The 23,210-nt window shown below is 37.3% G+C and overlaps 1 protein-coding gene across 1 annotated transcript in view; it reads right to left on the bottom strand.

Moving 5' to 3' along the window:
* LOC110448227 (netrin receptor UNC5C-like) overlaps window positions 1-22,865 on the bottom strand; it is a 96,840-nt gene extending 73,975 nt beyond the window's left edge. The window contains exon 1 of the mRNA XM_021494371.1: window positions 22,256-22,865. Coding sequence (XP_021350046.1) covers window positions 22,256-22,358 — 103 coding nt within the window. The 5' untranslated portion in view covers window positions 22,359-22,865. The remainder of the gene's footprint in view (window positions 1-22,255) is intronic.
* Window positions 22,866-23,210: the final 345 nt, after the last annotated feature.

Genomic DNA, 23,210 nt, shown 5'->3' with positions numbered 1-23,210 from the left:
GAAATCATTGAATGATTTGATGATATTTACATCTAAAGCATATGGAATTGCATCTTCTACAGAAACATCGATATTGGCCAACTTTCCCAGAAATCTGTTTTATTCTACCGAGTTTATGTCAGTTAAACATCTGTTGGCGTGTAGATAATTCCAGACACAGAAAGATTTAATAAAAGAGTAGCACACCAATCCTACTAATTTGACATCACAATAAGTTGCCATCCAATGTACCTTATTCTTCAGATCTCCAGGGGAGAGGCTGGCAAACCAGTAATTACATATCAAGCTGCAGAAGAATCATCATACTAGCCCTGAATAATTGCATATTGAGCCTCGGATCCATGTTGCTATGGTCAAACTGATAGTTTCCATGCCAACACTGACCAACAATTTAACAATGCACCACCCTAAGTGTAGAAATAGACATATCCATTGTCAGACTGACAACAAAACACAAAATGGCAGACCTACAAAACCACATGCTGCTAGCACCTACTGTCCTCACCCTGTCAATATTGGCACTTGTCCGTCAACGCTTTCTCTTTCTCAGAGAAACCAATACCTCATGAACCCAAACACATGCGTAACTACTTTTGCATGGCTCATGCATTCTTACTCATTCATACAATCAGCTTATTGTAATAAGCATTGCCGCCTCCCTCCCCTTTACCTGTCAGCTACAGTGTAGTGAGCTTGTAATTGGGTGGAGTCGGGGAGGGGAACCTCACAGAGATGTATATCATGGATATTTGTTAAATATTAAAAACTTGTACTTATTACAAATATAACAAGCTCTATTTATGTCTATTACGACAGCAATGGCGTCACTTTGATTTAGCCATCTGAAGTGTTTTATAATGTGTTGTTTTGTATAAAAACAATAACAGCAGACATGATGGCAATGTTATATGTCAAATGAAACAGAATGTTTTCTCTAATCCATTATTGTTTTTATAGCTAAACATTCCTGCATGGCCAAATTAGCTGTGTCCCCATGCGTGTACTCGATTCACAAAAACATGCCTGACTGAACTGTAAACATTCAGATAAAGTAGTCTGATAATATTTCACGCACGATTTGCTGGACTTAACATGACAGATTTGACTCAACATTTGTCCCCAATGTTTTTCTTGTCCACCAGAAAAAAAATCATTTTAAGCAAGAAGGACAATAATTGTGTATTATTGAGGGCGCTTCGAGACAGACAGGAGGCTTGGAGATTAGTAGTCTTAAACACAATACATTTTATCTTGGCCGTCATCGAGTCCAATTGGCCATAATCTGATTAGTATGCATAACTCCCAGTCCAAGTAAACTTTCATTTAAATATTTGTATTCCTTTTCAATCATGTTAGACGCTTACACGGCGCTACAACTCTGATCTGCAGCGATGGAGCACGTGTCACTGTTTTTCACACTGCAATTAATGCAGCATGCTTGTCAGATATGCACAAAGATGCATACACTGCACTTGCAGGAATTAAATACAATGTACCAGCCAAATACTGACTTGCTTCACATCAGATTGTATGGTTTCAGTTCGGCTTCTCCAACAAAATACTGTCTTAAATACACACCAAGGCATGATATTATTTGCAAAATGCATCAGAAATAAATTGCACTTCAAACCCAGTCTTGCGTGACATCCCTATGATTACACAACAGAGCCCTCCAAGAAGATGGACCTTTGTTTATTTTTCTGACAAAAAGTTGAGACATCCGATACAATTTCAAGGGGATCATTTAGTAGTTTGAATCTTTTAAACCCTTGAAAACATTTAATCATATTGACATGAAATACATCATGAGCCTTTTAAGAAACAGTTTTAAAGAAAATCCAATCATTTTGATTTATGAATTAAATATTTCATTGTAAAGTAATACGGAGAGTTACGTTCAAGTATTTGTGAATGAGCCTTGGGGAGTTACAGCACAACAATACAGGTGTACAGAAAACGGGGCTACAATTTCAACTGTATCTATGCTGCAGGGCAAGCTCACTGTGTGGAGGAAAGTGATAGGCTAGGCTTTAGATTTGTATGGTGTAGAAGGTGATAGTGCAGGTCAAACTTTGTCAGAGGAACCCAGATGTTACTGTACCTACTACACAAATAGGCTTTATAAACCAAACCTAAGCTGTCATACAACTCGTCTGACCTACATAATGATATAAACTTACTTGTTATACACACAATGTTGAATTTAGCTATTATTTATATGCTTTTTTAGCGAAGTAATCTAAATATATGGTCACTTTTGTAGATCCTAATGTCCTACATACATTTAATTTATATCAATGACCATTGACCTTCTGACTGGAGGGGTGATGTGGGTAAGGAAGTATAATATCAATTAACAACAATTGTCCAGAACCTGTGTTGTTACCAAGTCTCAGTGATTATATTGTCCATGTAAAACATAACAGCTGTTTAGAAAACGGAATGTTTAACATTGACTTCAATTGTGCGGTTCTCTGACCCTTACCTGGCCAGTTCAATTATGTGCGTGGATAATTTCAAAATTGACTTTTAATTGTGTGGTCGGCTGAACTTACCTGGCTGGTACACCTACGTACCTGTATAATTGTATAGGTATACATTCTGGTGACAACCTACAAACATACATCTGTTAATGTCCACTGTCCCTGAGTAAACATTCAATATTTGTAAGTTAGCACGGACACAAGGAATTATCCCAAATGACCAAACAAATAGATTATCAGTATTTTCCTTGCAGACTTATTGACATCAATATGTATTATATACAGGTAGCTTGGGAAATCTCCACAAATAGAGGTAAAACATTTAATTTCTGACATTCTACTCTACCATCAATAAACATTTGACACTAAATTCTGCCCCGTGGGTAAAATATTGATTTACACTTTTAATGACAGGTTTGAACCAGAATTTATTACCTGCTTAACGGCAAGGGCTGTGTAATCTGTAATATTTATAAAAAAATAATAAAAAAAGTTGCTCTTTTATTTTGCCTGAAGATTAAAAAAGATGAATTGTTGCTGCTGATGCATGTAAATATAAATGGCTGCTACAGGGTGATTGATTCTGCCAACAATACCGAAAACTTTATACATCCATTAAGAATAATTTAGTCATGCTTTTAACACTTCCGTCTTTGTTGCCAATGGTTAAATTGTATTGTCCACAGATGAGTGTTGACATCAAATGAATTGAATACACCAGGGATAAGTGGATCTGAACATTACTTTTCCGGTTTATATCCCTGCTCTGTTATTACATAGGGGTGTCTATCTGACCCGCAAGCTTTCCCGTACTAAACACGACACCAGTAGCCTCTAAACCAAAGGTTACTTTCTTTGATCTTTCACAGGTGAGCAGGTTGGAAACCCTGAAGTGTCGGCAGGGAAGAGACAGGTCATCAGAAGCTTAGCATTTTATGAGGAGCAGGAAGGATGTCGCAAAAACCATAAAATTGTATTGTGAAAATGGAAAGCCATTGAGACTGACTAAAACTCCAGCAGGCAGACATGAGAACTCTTCTGTGTGAAGCACCCACCGACAAGTGTCTGTAACATTAGGTCAGGGGATGGTAAGTGGCCGAGGTCACGAAGAGTAGGGAAAGCTGAAGGGTTGTAAGGGTTATGGGTTGGGGAGGAGGAAAAGTAACAGGGTTTATGGGGATGTTCAGTGAAGCATGAGAAAAGACTGTGTTCATGTCTGTTGTATGAGGAGGGTGCAGAATTTGGTATTTCCTCCAGTTTACAGGCTAGGGTGAGAGACAGCTGCCTACTGGAGGAGGGTGCTGTAGGGGTAGTCCTGATTTATGTCCCCCCTACAAGTCACCGGTGCACACTGTTCAGGAGCAGAGCGTGAAATTTAACGATTTCCCTTGTAATCTTGGTGTGCTATATGGGCTATTATGCACTGTGAGATTAATCACTCTGACAGTGGTCACACCCCTTCACACTCGTACATCACTGAAGTGTTCACTTGTAGCCAAGTTCCCGTCTCCCTGACCCTCCCCAGGGTATCTACTACAACACTGCCCAGCTGGCTTAAGTCTCTCACATCCTTATTCACAATTTATTTAAAATAAAACACTAAAATCAATGTCATCATTCTACTCTATCAAGATACTTATGAGCTGGATTCTCTAATAAAGCTTAGCTCTACAACATTCCCCCACACAATCATGAATATATTTCCTGAAGGTAAGATTCTAGGAGAAATCCTCCAATTTTAGTGGGCTTTAATGAATGTAGAGCCCACCTCTTCCATCCCCTTTACATGAAGTATTTACTACCTACAAATGTTCACCCACCCCTCTACCTACAAGTTAGACCCCACCCCTCCCCTAACAATGATAAACAGAAAGCCTGTCCACCCCTATACAGATACAGACCAAGGCCATGATAACCCAGTGCCCCTCCCCACTCCTCCCACTCGGCTGTGCTAATAGTACACTGGAGAGCTCGAGTAGGGTGAGAACTTGGGACTCAATGAGGCATGAGACAGCATCCAAACACTAGGGAGGGGGGGGCTTTGACCACAGTAACCCTATCTTCCTCTCACTCCACAGGTGCAGGTCTACCTCAGACCACCATTCCCAGGCTCCCTCCCACCCTTCACCATGTAACAGTAAGATCTAACACCAGCTGTCTCTATCTATATATGTGTATCTGTCTCTGCCTGTCTTCACCCCTGACCAGCAGAACAGATAGGATAGCAAATCCTCGTCTTCCCCATAACCAGAACAATAGATGGAAGAGTTTGTCTTCAAACCATCCTACCTCCTGACCAGCAGAACAGATCATGTTCAGCAATTCAATTTTTGACCAGAACAAATAATACAATCCACACACATATGATGTTTTTATAACAAGAGCGTTTAATCTAACTAAACAGTAATGCATAAAAGTATTGGAACCCATTCTTCTTCCTTTTGAGTTGTATAATCAAGATGATTCCGTTTTATTCTTGTGTCACTTTTCCGTCATTTCTGTTACAAACCTTAACAAAGGGATACTAAACATGTCAATTCTACACTTCTACTATCATCACTCCTCAAAAATAGAATTACCTCCCCTGTAATATAATTATAGAAACATAAACCTAATAACTGTCTTTCTTCAACTGCCAGTAAACCCCTCAAGACAATGCTCGACCATTTTTATAAGGGAAGTATCACATCTGATATTCATCAAAACGACATTTTTTTCTGATAATCAAGTTTTGTAGTAGTCTCCATAGAAACAGTTGTTTTGGTGACGAAGCATAGTACACCTCCGCTATCCGTGGTCAAGATCGTTTCGGAGGGGAAGAAGATAGTAACCCCTTTGAGACTGTGAGAAACAAGGTCTATTTTTTACAGGGAATACAGGACGATCTACAAATAATCCAATAAGCTAAAGATGTCTTCCCAAAGGCTACCCAGTAATCAGGCCTGCCCCAACGGGCTTAGATATGTCAGCCATGTTTAATTGAATTAACCTATATTGACATAGCATGGGGTTCTACCAGCACCTGGCCTTCAGATCCCCGGAGGAAAACCTATCTCAGGGCGTGGCACTAAATGACCTCCCCCTTGTGAAATCATTTCAATTACAAATAAAAGTGCCAACACAGTGTCTTTCTACTTTCAAATTCCGTCAGATTTGAGGAGCAAAGAAAAGACGTACAAAGTGGTGATACTACAGTAAACTTCAGAGCCATTTACAGCCCGTCTTTGTAGTGTCTCCTTGATGATCTCGGTATAATGAACAGGAATTACATCAGATAAGTCAAAACAGATGACGGATACAGAGGTTCACAAAGCACTCCCTTTTAAATATCTCCATCTCAAATTACTCATAGAAGGAAAAACATCCCTTGAATTATCTTAATATGATGCTCACAGAGTCTTGCTCATCATTTAATTTGTCAAGAATGTAAAATGACTAAGTCATGTGTGTTCTGTGTTACAGAGTAAGTCGGCAGTGTAAACAGTACATCGTACTTATCAGTAACTCATGTCTGGATCTAAATTCATTTTAATTGACCAACATGTATCATGGTGGTCAGTTTTGACCTTTAATTGACTTGTGTTGACCGTCTGCTAGGCATTATTTACAGGGCTCTGGTACCAAACGAGCCCTCATTAACCTAACAGACAGGTCTAATTGATATCAGGTGGAATGAAAAATGGAATAATTGAAATAAGCTTTGAAATTTATTTATACATCTTAGACCAAATCTCTACAAACTTGTGTAGAAAAATCCAGACCAGGTCACAATGTAGTTAAAAAAAAAACCAGGACTAACTTAGCCTCTCAGATCTGGTCATCTAATGGTCAAGATGATTGGTCTACTGCCCACCCGTTAGTGCAATACCAAAGCTATCAGGACAGAGTGGATGAAAAGTTGATTGATGGCCTTCTCCTAAGCCTGATCATGAACTCAGATAAGATACATACAGCAATATGTTTGTCTAGCTTTGATCAGGGTGTATCCTCCTTATCTATGGATGTGCTCCCAGCTAGCCACTGTCCACAGAATGTCCACAGCAACTGACCATGACCAACAAGTCACACACAATCTTCTAAAACCAACTGGACACAAAATCTCCCAGTCACAACTGTCAGTCAACACTAAAGTCAGGACAAATAATCTCTAAACCCCCTTATCAGATGATGAAATTCTGGGGCTATAAATCCTTACCCTGTCTCATCCAAGTTCACCATTTGTAAATAGTCTAAATCTCTCTAGACAATCTTATCTACCCATTTTCTCACTGATCAAAACTTTCACAAAAACTTTGGGCAAATATATTACTGAAATGACACCATAACTCACTAACTGGAAACAGCAAAGAACGCTAATTAACTCCAAAATGGCATTCTACAAGCAATCATGTCTCTCCAGGAATGAGTAACATTAATTCACAGGTACATCTGTTCCGCTACACAAGTTTGCCCGTCCCATCCTGTGGCTCCTGCACTTCTTACTGTTATAGCTTGTTAGTACATGTTTGTATAATGTAGGAAAATATTTGAAAACACAACTTTTCTGACAGTTGGAAATGGGTTTGGTATGGAGGCAGCTATCTGACATACATACAGGGCTAACACAGCCATGCTCCATGCTCACAGCCGGGCGGGTTTGTTGACAGTACAAACAAGACAAGCCACTTTGAAATCTGTAGAAGCTATATCAAATCTATTACTGATGTCTAAACCAACATCTTAAAACAGGCAACTGTAACAAAAACTAATTAAAACTTTTAAAAGATATATTTTTTTATGAAACAACAATACTGGAAAAATTATTAGAATTCTGATCCAAACAGATGTTGATTAGATTTTATAGGCACGTGGACGAAGAAGACATGCATGCTTTTGGATCCAAAGAGTGGATTATATCGTTAGATGAAGGCAAGGAGATTTGATGAGCCTAGGGGTCCAGCTTGTATATCTAATTTAGGTCTAAACACAGGAAAACAAGCAGATAAACAGATCAGATAAGGTAAAAGCAAGCTTAAGAAACAAGCATTTACTCTCGGACACTCAGAAGGTATAAACAGACAGAACCAGATAAGTCCCTAACAGAAAACATGGCCACTGACATTAGGCATATTTTGATTTTCTACGTACAGCTATTGAGTGATTCCATTTCAAAATAGCAATAAAATGAAATGGCCCGAGTTTTGTTTGGCCATGTGTTGCTGACCAGTAAGCCATTAGACTGGACACTGGTCAGCAGTGGTTACCATAAACACCCAATAGAGAGCAACGCCACATCTGCAGACAGTTTGATCCCTCCACACACCGGAACTTTATAGCAGCAGAAATGATAAGCAAATCAAGACAGAGTCCATTCTATTTACCATTATTTGGCAGGACCTGTACAAACATCTTGTCAGAATCCCCTGTCAAGTCGGGTCCATTCTTACAAAGCATGTCACTTTCATCAAATCTTTGCCAATTTTGAAGTGCATTTCTAAATATAGTCTAGTCCATAAAAACAGCTAAATAAGAGTACATCTTTCAGTGTAATTAACACAAAAGGAATATTTATCCTGATCTCCTTTACATTAGTGATCCATTGATCTGCATTTGCCGACATCGCTTCCGGACGGAAATACACAGTCATACTTTATGCAGCATATTATTTAAAAATCTGAGAAATGAGCATACAGAAAATTAAACCGTTCTGGAGTCTGACCTACCGCAATTAGAATTAATTAGCCGGAATCTGCTGTTCAAGGGTTGTTGTAATGCATGGTTATCAAACTGTGTCATTCAGGGTCAACGAACGAATCAATGCACAACCCCTAGTGCATGAAATTCCCTAAACTGTTTTAAATCTTTGGGTAATATCCTTGTGCACGCAGAATTGCCGTGTAATTTCCACGGTGTGTGATATGCTAACAAAGCCGTCTGTATAAAAAAAACATGTTATTGGTCAAATACCAAGTAAAACCTGATCCCCTCAATCTGAACGAGTACCAGCAAATATCTCTACAAAACTGGGACTAATATGTCTGAGAAACACGTTGGTGAGAGGAGATGGTGTAATAAGCAGCTTACTACTGGGTCACAATGTACTGGGGTCTGTGTTTAACATACAGGATGTATACAATGTTTATTACCCTTGCACTTTTAAGACCAATCTGCAAATGCCACCAATCTTTTGATGTCGGCCCAGGGATCTATTGTCATTCTCGTAACAAGCTTCTAATTCTTATTCATGATCTGTGAAAAAGTTATAATTTTTATTGCATTCAATCATAAAATGAATTTTAAAGCTCACAATAAAATGCAATATTTTCTCCAATTATTTTTATCTATGGATCAGTGACTTTAAAAAAACCAAAACTAAGATTCGACAAAGCACAGACACCAATCAATTTCAAGCTTTTTACATTATTTATGTGGTCACATGACCCAGTGTAAAATCTTGCTGTCCGCAGGTGTTTGTTTCTTTCCTTTGAGTGTAAACAAATTCATTCCATCTGTTTTCAGTTTTTAAATTGATGTGGTCCTGACAGTGGGATAGTCACCACTGCTAGGGACAGTAATTGACTTGGTAATTTGACCCTCAATGGCATCATTGATTCCAATGTGTCACTTTAAGCTATGTGACAATTCTGACCACTCTACCATAGACAGCCTAAGTGTTCTCTGACCACTGCAGTTTGACCACACAAAACAAGGACCAGTGGGGTTTCCCTCCCGCCCAGTTTCCAGAAATACACCCAATAGTGTCTATTCTTACGCCTGGTCATCTTACTTGGACCATCCCTAGCCTAACTACTGGTTCATAAACTATCTCTATACTCCTAACCCTGGTCATCTTACACAGACTATCCTTATTACTTACTGGTCATCTTGGACTACGACCATCCTTGTCCTAATTACTGGTCATCTTGGACTACGACCATCCTTGTCCTAATTACTGGTCACCTTCGACCTTGACTATTTTTAGTGCTGCTTGAAATAATTTTATATTTTTAGTGAATTATTTGATAAAGACTTCTTAAAGTAACATGCTAATCATTGCCCCAGATCTAGACTGTTCATTGTACCTATCGTTTATAGAACGAAGCAAGAAAGACCTTCATGTGGATTTACCGAGCTTCAACATTTCAGAAGGTGGTCTAGGACTCTCTATGGATTTGTGTCAAATATTAAATGAGTTGTAAGGGAGATACAACGCTTCAACCAGACATGGCATGGTGGTGATCAGCAATAGGCCGAATCAAATGTGGACAATGGTCAAATAGACCAGTCAAACATCAATCCGGTCAAGCAAGAGGCTGACAAATCTGGGTAGTGGACAAGTATGTTTACAGATGACCGTGTCATTGACTTATAACCTTACAAGCATGTCCTTACTGTATAGAAATGGGTGGACACTCCAGCCCCTGGTGCGGCTGGACTACCCCAGTCTACCCAAACTTGTAACGCCTATGGGTCAACACACTTCCCCATTGTAAATCACTTGGTTCATTATTCCAGAGCCGCTCTGTACTGATCGATTGATCACAGTTTTGATACATAACAGTATGTAGAACAATAGACCAAAGGTTCAATATGATAATCCCTTTAAGCAAGACTTTGTGTCTCCAGTTTTAACAAACATATGCATGAAAAAACAGCATAAATTGTCTCCAGCCTGCAGGTTCACTATGCCAAATGTTTACAATTTCTTAACCACTTATTTGATCTACAAATGGTCTTTTGTAAAACCTCCACAGTTTGTGCCGGTTCTTTCTTATCAGTTTGTATAACTACGGTGCATTCTACAAACATTTCTGAGAGCTTGACTTCTAACATTCAATGCACAGACGTCTGGTAAATACCCACTTAACGCTAACTTTATCGGTTTTAATCAAAAATCACTTTGCTTGGACAGGACAACACCTGATTTCACAACACGTCGGCATTCATTAGTCCCAGTGATGGATGCTTTTACAATAAACAACTATCATTCACACCAACAACCCACAAAACACCCAATTTTAAGATGGTGACTTCAATTATTTGCTTTGATAGCCATTTTTTTCTAATAAAGAAATACGACGGGACACAAAACAATCAGGCCAATTTAACTAAAACTCATTTCTCAATGTCCTCAGTTGAGAAATGGACTGAACCGATCTTGTCAAACAGCTTAGTTTAACTGGGTTTTGAGGGTGGACACGTTATATTTCAGTATCCCCCGGAATGTTGAACTACAGGAGACTGCATCAGGGTTTTGTGTGTTTTACATGGCCCTTGCCATTTAAAATCTCCCCAATACAGAGCAAGCAGACCTGCATTGTGCATCTAAATGAATAATCTCATCATTTTAAGATAATTGTATTTTTAATCAAGCAAACGAAAACACAATGCATTCATAGAAGCAAATCGCCCATGACTTGATGAAGGACAAAGACAGATGAAGGTTCCCTTCCCTCAGCATTAACGGCAATTGATAAATATGGTGACAATTTTGGTTTATAATTAAATTATTTATTGTGTGCACGTGAGATCATGCCCGTGGCAGAAAGACAAGGAGAGTGCTGGTCTCCTCAAAACGCGCGCCCACACCAGCACCAAGCTGGCAGTGCTCGGGCCAAATGAAGGAAATGAGATGGAATTAATTCTCATTATTGGTTGGTCGCGAATAATAGTACTCATAACAAAATTCTCGTAACCAACTTCACCCATGGCTTCTGACAATGGCCGATTACAACACGAGCCTGATGATGTAACTATTGGCGAGGAGCCCGACTAGGTGTACATATCCGGAGTTTCAATTCTATTGTTTTTCTCCATGTTTAAACTGCTACTACTGTGTAAATTTCAAATTTGGTGTTAGAATGTTAAGTGAAGACAGTTACCATAATGAAGGCACCTTCATTGCTGACAAACATACGACATAACAAAAACTCACAATGCAGATCGCTAATTAAAATTTCTGAAAAGGACTCAATTAATTTGAGATTCCAACAAACAGATCAAAATTTTAACGAATCAGTACTGGTTTTTTGAATTAAACGAGGTTTTTTTCATTCTTAAATCTTAATTCTGGTTAGGAATTAGCATGAAACACAAAGATGTGTCAGCACCAATTTCTAACAAGGAGAACTAGATGGCAGACGACAATAAGATCATAAATTTGAACCTGCATTGACTCCCCACATTGATCAACAACTAGACTGATGAGCTAGGATCCCAGACATGGCATTCACTCTGCAGTGGTAAGTTTGAACGCTGTTTTCTGGAATCTAGCCTTTTAATCTCATAAAATAAACATGGAAAAATACTTTGTTTCCAATAAATTTACTCCTTCCCTCATTTATATTCAAGTTATCTTGAAAAATTCATTATAATGGCATCCAAGATTACAGATGCTTCACATAAATTGATGAAAAGGGAAGAAAAGTCAAGAATATTGGATTTTCAAATTGCTTACTGTTCCCAAGCCTATAGTGGAATACCGATGGCAAGCCTGAAGTAGAATATTGCTTTTTAGTTTTCGATCTCATTTAACATATAGGATTGTAAAAGGGCAGTGTCAAATAAAAGACATGTCTAGTTCCTTCCTCTACCACCAGGACCAGTTTACGCCACGGCTATTTAGCAATGAGTATTACTTTCTTGCTTTTCCTGTTTTGCTACTACAAGTTTTATAGGATCACCTTTTTGTTGCAAGTACTGGGTAATTTCAAACATTATCAAACAGAAATTTGTGGATTTGATAGCCAAGCTAATGGCAAGCATATGCGTCATTTTGCACGTTTTACTTTAAACTCATCTACATGTATGCCTCCAGACCTCCTAAATAGAAGAGTGAGCTATTGTACCCATAAGAAAACTTGGATCAATCACAAAACATTATCTTCAATATCTTTCACCTCATAAAGTTTGAAATGCAACAGACTCCATCCCAAAATTTCATAAGGTCGACACCGCTGGCAACCAAATACTTAGTTAATAGTTCTTGTTGAAGGTAACATTCTTACAAACACCTGCTTTCGTCTGGGTTTTCAAATACTCCACAAAATATAAATGTCAAAATTGTGGTATAAATTGAAAAATAATAGGTGCACTAATAAACAGTTATTGTGAGAATTGGGCAAATCAAATGTCTTATTGATAACGGCAGCGGATAAAATTACCCGGATAAGTGATAACTTAAGAAAAGGGAGGTCACTGGGAATGCACCCTCAGGGAAACTAGATCCGAAAATGTGTACTGCATTTATGCAACAAGCATTCATTATATATAATCAACAAGATAGCTCAACTAGCCATGTGGAAAGGGGGTGAGAGGATCACATCTCAGCTCCGTAACAGAACTCCACCTCAAAGGGCAGAGAAAAAGGGCCAACAGTCCAAAAGGGGCTTGTTAATTGGCCCCTAGGGTCCATTTGTAGGAGAATCCTATCCTAACCCAGACATTGATGAAGTATTTGGAACTCTTATATCCCTGCAGGTTAGGGACCATTTACATCACTAGCACAGTGCTTGTTCTGGGTCTCGGGTGGGAAACCTTCAAACACATCAGAACCCATGGGGACCAGTCCATAGATAAACGCTTGTCAGCTCTCATACCGACTTACACATATTATATGCTTGTCTGCTTACATCTATATCATTACAAATTCCTTGTTGCATCAAATACTCATCTTGTATAACAATAAACAAAATATTACCAAAATGTTAGAACTTCTGACTCAAGTTGGTAATCAGACTTGGCTAATGTCATATTTGCAGCATTTTTTCCATTTTGTCTTGTTTGTTATGCGGTAAATGTACATTATTGTGACACAAACTACAGATGAATGGCCACAGTCTGGGCCGTTATATGCAGAAGATGTCAGAAAAATATATATCCATCACTTAATACTGCCACAGCAACACACCACCACTAGATTCGGTTTCAACTACACAATAATATCAAAAACAGAGAGCCAGTTATTTACATACAATGTATAATAATTTTTATTAGACTGAAAAGTTTTGCTTTTATTTACTTTCTTTTCCAGAAGTTGGACCAGGCGAAGCAGTAACAGATCAAATAGTGATAATGTGGCGCTGTAATTGTCAGTTAGCTAGAGGTACTGGAGTCCAAGCACCTGCTCGCTGGGACTGTGATTAATTGATTATAAGTGCAGTCTATTTAATTCAATTATGTACATAGCCATTTAGATGGTTGACAAGTTTACCTTTCTCTATAAACATCTAAGTTTACTTTTAGTCAAACAGCTTTACCAACCCCTTATTTCCCCTGTCAAATCAATATTTACCCAAAGGCCTTATCCAATCAAATCCTTCTTTTTACAGTCAATTTATCTACATTTTTCACTTCCAGAGAGGGTATATAAAAGTAGGATATTTTTCCCAGACCCGGAGTCAGCTATTCTGACAAAACAAGATGTGGCTCATTCTTACTTTTATAACCTGGGGGTTGGGGGTTGGGNTTATTTTCCTGCTGAAAAAATCCACTTTTTATGACTGTTACGTAACCCCAAATAAGAAATCTCCAAACATCTAGGCGACACATTTCTCCCAAGTAAAGCATTCCAGTGACTCAGATCAATGACTGAGAAATTTAACCGATGAAGATGCCTCTAAAACAATTTGAAATATCAGCCATGATTCCTTTGAAATTTTAAACTTGGAAATTAAAAACCAAAACATACATACAGTAATCTCCAGGGATTTAGAGATATCTGATGCCAAGATATTTTCAGAATCCTGTTTTAATGGCGTTATTTTATAATATACAAGTAAATCACCTTAAGTCATTCAAAACTGCAACAGTATTGAATCGGCTCAACTCCGACATTATGTGTTTCCTTTGTCAGTTTGACCAGAAACTGTCATTGTCATTTTTTAAATGATACTGAAATGGTGTAACCTTAGCCATTGTGGGCATTGAGAAGGACATAAAGATTGTCTACCACACATAAAACTCCACTGGGGCTGTTCACATTTTATGGACAAACACCAACAAGTCCCTGTGTGTATCGCTAACGACGAACACCTGCAGAACGTTTGTACACTATTGAGGACATTGTTGATCACAGCGCGAGTCCCCCTTTAACAGGACTATTGAGTGAACACTACCAGGTGATAGCAATGGTTCTAGGTGCTCTTTGGAATCCAGGCGACTCAGCTGAATCTACCTAGCTTTTACCTGGACACACTTTACCTGTGTGCCCAGGTATGCAGCTTTAAATTTCTTATCTTTAACTTACAATCAGTACCTCATTTTCCTTCAGCCATGTTAACATCATGTAGTATCACAATTAATTACAGATAAATTTCAAAGAAAACAACTTTTAACTTTACCGCTAAATCGTAGCCCCCTTTACTCCCTGGACAAAAAAACATAGCTTTCACGCTCTGTCCTCCCTTACCCCTACAACAAAAACCCCTAACACTCACCAATCCCCTTTCTCAAACCATTTTCATGTACAGTTATAGTTCTACACCTGAAGTCTCTAGCTCCTAACACAGATCACACAACTTTCCAGTCTTTCAGCTGTGAACTTCCCTTCTCCAGATGCTGCCCTGTCTGTAGACATGAAAAGTACATCAAAGGTAGACTTTCTGAACTTTTTCCAAAACTTACCAACTTTTCAATTTCAGAAAGGGCAGATTGCAGCGGTTTGTAAAGCTGTTATTTAAGCACAGGATGAAGTAGGCGGTTGTCAAGATAACGTATTTATAAGCCTGGTTTTTCTACTTTATTCTTTTGCTCCCTAACCATGAGAGGAAATTATGTATTAATATTAAATTCAGAACAAAATAGTAACAATGATAGTGTAATATAAATGTCAGAAGGATTTACCTGGTCTTCTCACCATTTACTGACCAGCAGTAGGCTATAGGGGGTGAAGCCATCTCCCTAAAGTTAATTCCATTATGACATGCAAAAATCAGCGGAGCTGTCAAGCACGCTGTACAGCATAGAACTGTTGACTTTAGTTTTTGAGGAGCGGAGAGGATTGTATAGGGAGATCCAACATCAAACATGGTTTGGAGATATTGACAGGTTAGATTGAACACATATAGGCCTATATACAACTTCTGGCTTAATGTGTGGCAGGGAAACTTTGTTCTGAGTAAAGACTATTACATACTCCCTATAGTAAAGGGAATAAAGTCAACATCCCGATCAAAAGGCCGGCCTGATTTAGTCAACCCTTACATATCATAGCTCAGGCAGAAAATTATGCACTTATGTATGCAAATTTCCTAAGAAATTCTCTATAACTTTGAATAACAGTGATAAAAGATCGCAAACCAACGGAACACGGAACACTGACAAAAGACATAGTCATCCCTTAAAGTTAGAGCAGAGTATCAGAAGTTTTGGGTGGGATAAAGTCAAGCAATTATCGGCAAAGGACAAACATACATCACTTTTAACAGGTTTATATCACCTGATGGCAGGAAAAACACAAATGTCTATATAACACCAACTTTATAGTCAATTGTAAACATTCTGAAGAGGCAGACCCAGCTTTGAAATATCTACATGAAAATAATTATATACATTGGCCTGACACTCAACAGGGATGTCTTCTTTTAGACAACACAGCCAACAACTTTTGTGAATGGAGAAAAATCACAATGTTACGACCTTTAAGATTAATTAAGATTTTTTAATTAAGATTTTTAAACTGTAAAATCAAGATGTAACTGTGATACGTGTATATAAAGTGTGATATTTTGGAAGGTTTACTGTGAAAGCCTGTGTAGTAGAAATATCTATACATGTATAAGGTATGAGGATACAAAATCGTCCAGGTACACCAAACAAATCTTCTACGTTCATACACTGACACAACAGAACAGGGATTCAATTATAAGGACACTAGCTCTGCTATTTTGCCAGGAGATCTCCATGTTAAAAAGGTTTTCTGTTATTAGTTTTGCTTACCTACGAAGTGGTAAACGTGTAACATTGCTGGGTACCCAAGACATATACCTCAGGATATAAAGCATACTTAAGATATCATCCGAAATTCTCATACAGGTAGATTAACGAGGATTATTGAGGGATTTCAGGTGTGCACACCTGGCAGTAACAGTCAAATAAAGCAACAACAACTGATAAAAAATTACCAATTTAAAAAACAAAGTATTTTTAACAAAGAGTAATTTGGGCTTATTCAACTGGAGAAATGATACATTTAAAAAAGGATATAATTTAGACCAGACTCCTAGCAGTCATTTCCGCTGATAAATACTAAATATAATTCTGTAGTCAGTTTCCACAGCTTTTCTATCCAAACCACAAAGAACCTAGAAACTGCATATGTCAGAGCAGTGAAATGACGGCAACAATAAAACGCCACATAAACCAGCGATGTTTGTGAAGTTTTATACTACGCCAATTAAACCAGCATCCAGTTGATATTGACATTACAAGCCTAGCACCATCCCCAAACATCATACCAAAATGTCCAACTTGTTATCTTTGCAGCCCAGTATTTGTAGAAGTAAAAAGTTTTTCGGAAATGAGCGTGGCACCGACTTGGATGTTGTCAGTTTTGTGCCAGACAAGTGTGGTGTTGGAGCAGATTTATGGGGGACCTTAGACGGTCTCACCTGACAACACTTCTGATAACTATCACAACCCTCCTTCACACTAAACTACATTTCCATATGAGCCTTTTTGTCCAGTCGAGTACTGGAATCTAGTGGCCAAACTATTGTTGGATAGCTTCAGTGTTAAGACTTCCCAACACTGTGTAAAAAGGAAATTTTTATATTTTATATTAGCACCATCAGGATGAAAAAATAAGGCAGGTGTCCAACTTTAAACTTCACAAATACACTGTTAAATAAATGTGTTTTAAGTAAGATACATCAGACATCAATGAGATTTGTGAGGTCTTAATATTTGGAAGACAAAGCTGAGTGGGCGACCAAAGCCTTTTAGTAGATCCCAAAAATATCAGTAAGTTACAGTAACTTAAATATTTCATGTTGTATCATAATTAGAATTTTTTTTCTAGCATATATCTGTATTTGTGTATCTCTTGTTTTTGTAGCTTGGGGGGTGTCATTCTCAGTTTCATATCTGTTGTTATATCATCTAACAACTGTGTTTTCTTTCTATATCCGTAATAACATGGTCATGTTTGGGTCCATAACCACCAAGTTATCACCAAAAACACAAAACAAATAATTTTCTTTCTTGTGCTATTGAATTCTGACACAGGGTTTCAATAATTTCTGCATTATACTTATTTCTGCCACATTAACATTTTTTAATCTTCTGACATGAAGTAAAATAAAATAAGGTGAGTATTTCACATAGTTGCGTTGTAAACTCCTCACAAACCGTTAAATGGCTGTTATATAAAAGTTTGTTGTAAGCACACACTGTACACACAAACATCAGATTTTTATTTCTCTCTCCAACCAAAAGTCTGTCAATTACTTGATCATTTATCTGGAGAACAACCCCGGAATGTAAGCGTAAACCCACTTTCATTTTGGTTTATCATTTCAAGTTGCTATCACCAAGAGATTATGGAAAGACGGAGGCCCCTTCAAACCCCTAAAACCTCTCCACCTGGCCACTAACCCTTCCAGTTCTCTATCTGAAACAGGTTATCATTACGTTTAGGAAATGTCAACCCTACCCCTTAACGACTGCACCTGTCTCCAGGTCGAGAATTCTGAAAAATCTCACTTTCAAGGGCCTATTTATGATAATTACATTATAAATCACCCTACTCAAATATAGACATAATAAAAACTTCAACACTGACTAAATATCAATTTATATCAAGTGGCCTACTAAATATTAGTAAACAAGAGTGGGGCTATTTAAATAAGATTTTACATTTTTATGGTAGTATGGTATATGTTCATGGAGAGACAAATTTCAGTGGATTTCCTGCCTGATAACTGAACTTTTTATAAGATCTGCTCTCAACTTCGGAAATAGGGTGTATAACTTACTAATAAGACACTACTTACAGGTAATATATCTGTCTATTCAAACTTCAATGTTTATGATTCAAACTAATGTTGAACTTGAGAAAGTAATTTTGTTTTAAGGGACGGAGGGGAGTTTTCTTGAAAGAATGCATTATAGGACAGATAGGATATCTATAGATGATACAGACAATATTATTACTGGAAAAAACTATGAATACAAAGTGAATTGATGGGCAATTATAAACAGTATTATTTCCAGTATCAACAACAAAATATTATCTGTATGGTATGATATTCATCACTGATTTCAATAATATTTGCTGACTACATTAAGATGTCAATTCAATTAAATATTAATTTGAAATGTTTTTTTAAGTGAAAAAGAAATAACCACTATCAGGTTTAATCTCTATTGACTTGAGGAACCAACGGATCAATAACATTATTGTGATGTCAGTCAGGCAAAATATTGGTATTATTTCCAATATGTTTTAGCTGTGATTCTAGAAAATATAAAAGAAATAAAATCAAAACAAATCTTTGGGATAAAAACCTGAAAATGGCTTTGGTAAGTGAACTTGTAAATGTCTATGCTTCAACTCAACTTACGACAAAATAATAAATAAGGTACACTTTTTTCATTCTAAATTTAAAAAGAAATAATTCTTAACTACAGAAGTTGGACCTATCTCAAAAACATCCTTTACCCTAAAACGGTTTGCTTTTTATCAAAAAGCTTACAAAAATACTCAATCACAGCTAGTTTAATCCCTCTATACAATCCTGTAGCCTTTTGTATTGTCATAGAATGAAACCTACACCGAGCGAAATCAGATTAGGGGCGAATAGATCTTGATGAGGGATACATTGGAGGCTGTATGTTCCCCAGATCTTGACGATGAGGGCTATTGTAGGGTTAGTGGAGTGAAAAAGATTTTTGTAGAGTTAGGGAGAGTTGTATCCAGCTAGTGAGTCGGAGAGGAATGGCTTTCAGATGCTGGAGGCATACATTTCACATTCTATCATCGAAGAGATCAAGCGGTGCTGCCTACATTCCCTGTATCTGTACCAGGTGGGCCCTATCAAATCCGTGATATCATCTGCCCTATCAACTTAGCACACCTGGATGTCCACGTAACGTTAAGGGAGGGGGTCTGGGAGACTGGGGACTGGGGTTAATCTTTATATAACAACTGATGACCCTTACAAACGATCCATATTTCAGCAAACTTTTAAAGCACTGCTCATCTAATCAGGCTAGCTCTTTATAAATGATGAATATATGTAAAATATACACACAGACAATTGCTTTTATCCTGTATGTTGAGCTATCTAAACGAGGCATGATGAATTTCGACTAATCTGTTCAGGATTACAATTCTGCAGCACAGAAAAATGATTAAATTTCATGGCTTCTCTGAACTTTCCATCACAAAGATTCCCCATATCAATTTTGCTTTGGAAGAAAGGAAGTGGTATGTTATGGAAGGAATATTTTTGGCCATCTGCTTTACACCAAAGTGAAACTTTAATAGCTTAATGATAGACACTTAAAAGATTTTAAAAAATCACTTTTATCCAAAAAATGGTTATATTGCTACCAGTACAAAGCACTTGAAATAACCATCCTACTTATTTTTTTATAAAAGAAACATTTTCAATTGAAATCAGAAGAATATTTTCAGAGAACAACATTTATATTTACTGAATTTTACTCCATTAGCTGTTTTTTATTCACTTGTTTTCATATATTTTGACAGCTTTTATTTAATAGAATTTTTTAATTTTAGCCAATATAACAATAAAATGTCATGGCATGTTCAATTTAATCTATTATACATTGTATAATTGTACTGGTTTATCAGTTTATATCTATGACATTTTTGAGATTATGTCAAATAGAAGGGGTTATCTGTTTTCATTATTATATAGCTAACAGCAATTAAGTATATATCAGAATTTTTTATCAGCCATGTTGTAAAAACAACCCCACATGTCCCTTGTCAACATACAATCATGGGCCCGACAGCCCCTATGTATGTAGTTGTCGGACATGTTGGGTGGACAACCTGTGTGTCCATCTGACAGTGACCAGGCCGACCATATCAAAACGTGGTGGAACACTGTCTCTGGGCATTAGTTACGTAAGGCTTATCAGATCGGCCATACTTAGGTCATCAGCGCTAATCGTATTACAGGTGAGCTGGTTGTAGGGATGTGTCCTGCCCACCTACCGTCATCAAAGAACCCCTACTAAGGTGACCGTAGGTAGCACGCAGGACATTAATCACGCTCAATTAGTGGTCACTACTGCTATTGTCCAGTTTCGTCCGTGGAACATTTGTCAAACAACCTTGTAATATCCATCAAATTATCGATCCGTAATTGATTTTTAGAGTCCAGCGGGCTACAGAACTTCAAACAATTATCCCAGAATTCGCACGTCTTAACTTTTTTCTTTTTTTAACGGGGATGGAAATTCTTCTTTGATGTAAAATTTATCTCCTCGCTTCCCATTAATGTCAAGAATTATAAATAAATATACATACATAAAGGTGACTGCAATTCCTTTTCTCGATCTTAGTATTCATGAAATCCATTTCGACATTTCTAAATAAATCATAAACTTTCTTCATAATTCAAATATAGAATATATAAATTGGATTTTATCTAACAGTCTGTAGGTATTGGTTCCAAACTACTTCACACGTACACGTTAAAACGGCTTCACTTTCGTGTATTCATAACATGGTAGATATTGATTACCAGGTTCATAACCGACTCTAACCCAATTCTAATTGTGACATCCAGTTTTAAACAAATGATTAATAATCAATTGTATAAATCCAACTTTCTACTGTTATTACATTTCCTAATCCACAAAAAATAAAGCAGTTTACGTTACACAATTAACGAAGGAAATATTGAATCTAACATTGAAAATCAATTTTATAAATCACGGTTCCTTACGCGACTATATTTGAGTTAGCTTGAAGCCGAAGAAAGCCGATCGTATTAACTACTGGTAAGGATAGGGCGGCCTATTGTAGTTGTAATATCAATAAGCTATATAGAGACATGTACTCGACTTTAATTGCCCATGCTCTGCATGCCGTAAGAAACCAGCATCGATTTTGCACCTTGAGTAAAAGCGTTTCTCAATCACTGAAGTCAGCCTCAGAGGGATACTCCAATAAGCGTTTTAATATACAAATGGCCATTATGGAACTTCCGTCAAGTACCCAACTTCAAACGGGGAAAATAAGACTGGATTTTTTAAATCCACATTTTAATTACAGTGGGTAATTAACCATGGTTTTAATTGCACGCGGTCTACGTGTATATATTTTTACAGTCCATGATTGATGAGACTGATCTATATTCTAAAGCAATCCCTATAGATAGATCATGATAGGTATTGGCCAATGGGTATATTTCATTTTATTATATATCTATATTCGCCAATTTTTTTTACAGCAGCCGTCTCCATCAGTAAGCGTAACGATTCTAATCAATATCATTTTGTAATATTTCCCATTTTTTTGTACGTATTTCAAATATATTTTTTAATCATTTAAATAGGATGACAGTAGAAGTACGAGATGGAGGTACACTTGCACGAAGAGGGTTCCTCAAATCGATAAACTCCCGGCAAGTGTTGAGAGATGATTGAAAGGAATTGTGTTACACCTTCACTGCGGGTAGTAATCGGCTAAGAAAACCAAGTGGTTCTTTAGACGATGGTAAGAGCCCTTGTAATATTCTTCAGCGGTTAATGTCTCCCCGATGACAATAGTTAAATAAACAAACAGTAAAACAGACAATATTATTGTTACTTACCTCTACTTTCAGAATGTCCACCATTGACTAGAAAAACAACAGCAGTCAAACACACATTAAAAACAGTTGTTGAAATAAAATCACGTTTCCTTTTAAACTGCATGTTTGCAGATTTAAATGATTAATTTCCCAAATGGAGTGAATACCATGCCATGGATGTTTTAACAATTAAAACACAACAGTTGGTGTGTCAAGAATATAATCCACTATATACATAGCTGTGTTTATACTCCAATCACACTGTTAACTCCCCATGGGCACACTGCGATACACATCCAATCACTTCCACACTTTACAAGTTGGTAGGTGTAAATGCTATTTTTTCACGTTTTCATACTTTTTACATGTGCATATCATCAGATCATCAGTATCCACAAAATTAATCCTCTTCTTTCTTGTAGACTCCTCTCCTTGTCGTTTGGACTAACCGAATAGACCTTGCCGGATCTCTAGCCATGTACTCCAGCCCTGCAATGTGACATTACGGTTATCAATTTCAGTGTGTTGATTTTTCAGAAGGAAGTTTTGAGATCCCCACTAGCTGCTAGCTCTACCATGGAGAATCTAGAGGTGTTCTGGAAACGTACAAACTATCCTGGCGTAACCAACCGTTTAACGCTGAGAGGGCTGGCTAAAACGATAAATCATTGGATAAAGTTCTCTTAGCCACGCCTACTTCTCAGATCATTGGTTCTCATTGGCTGGGCGTGTCTTGTTCATTCATGAGAATTTAGTAGGACTGAACTCACTCCAGTGTATTTAAAACGTCAATGATTTTATCGCTCTTTTAAAATGAGGTAAAAGGCCACGAATTAATATTAATACTTAATTAATATTAAATATGTGAACCTTTCGTATTTCATTTAAATATTCATCTTATAAATATTAATTGATTTTGTCTAAACACTGCTTAAAACAGTTGTTGGTTGTAGAATTTATTTAAACGTTAAATTGT

Source organism: Mizuhopecten yessoensis, unplaced genomic scaffold (assembly GCF_002113885.1).
Source record: "Mizuhopecten yessoensis strain PY_sf001 unplaced genomic scaffold, ASM211388v2 scaffold3949, whole genome shotgun sequence".
NCBI lineage: Eukaryota > Metazoa > Mollusca > Bivalvia > Pectinida > Pectinidae > Mizuhopecten > Mizuhopecten yessoensis.
This window is presented reverse-complemented; position numbering and strand designations above follow the sequence as displayed.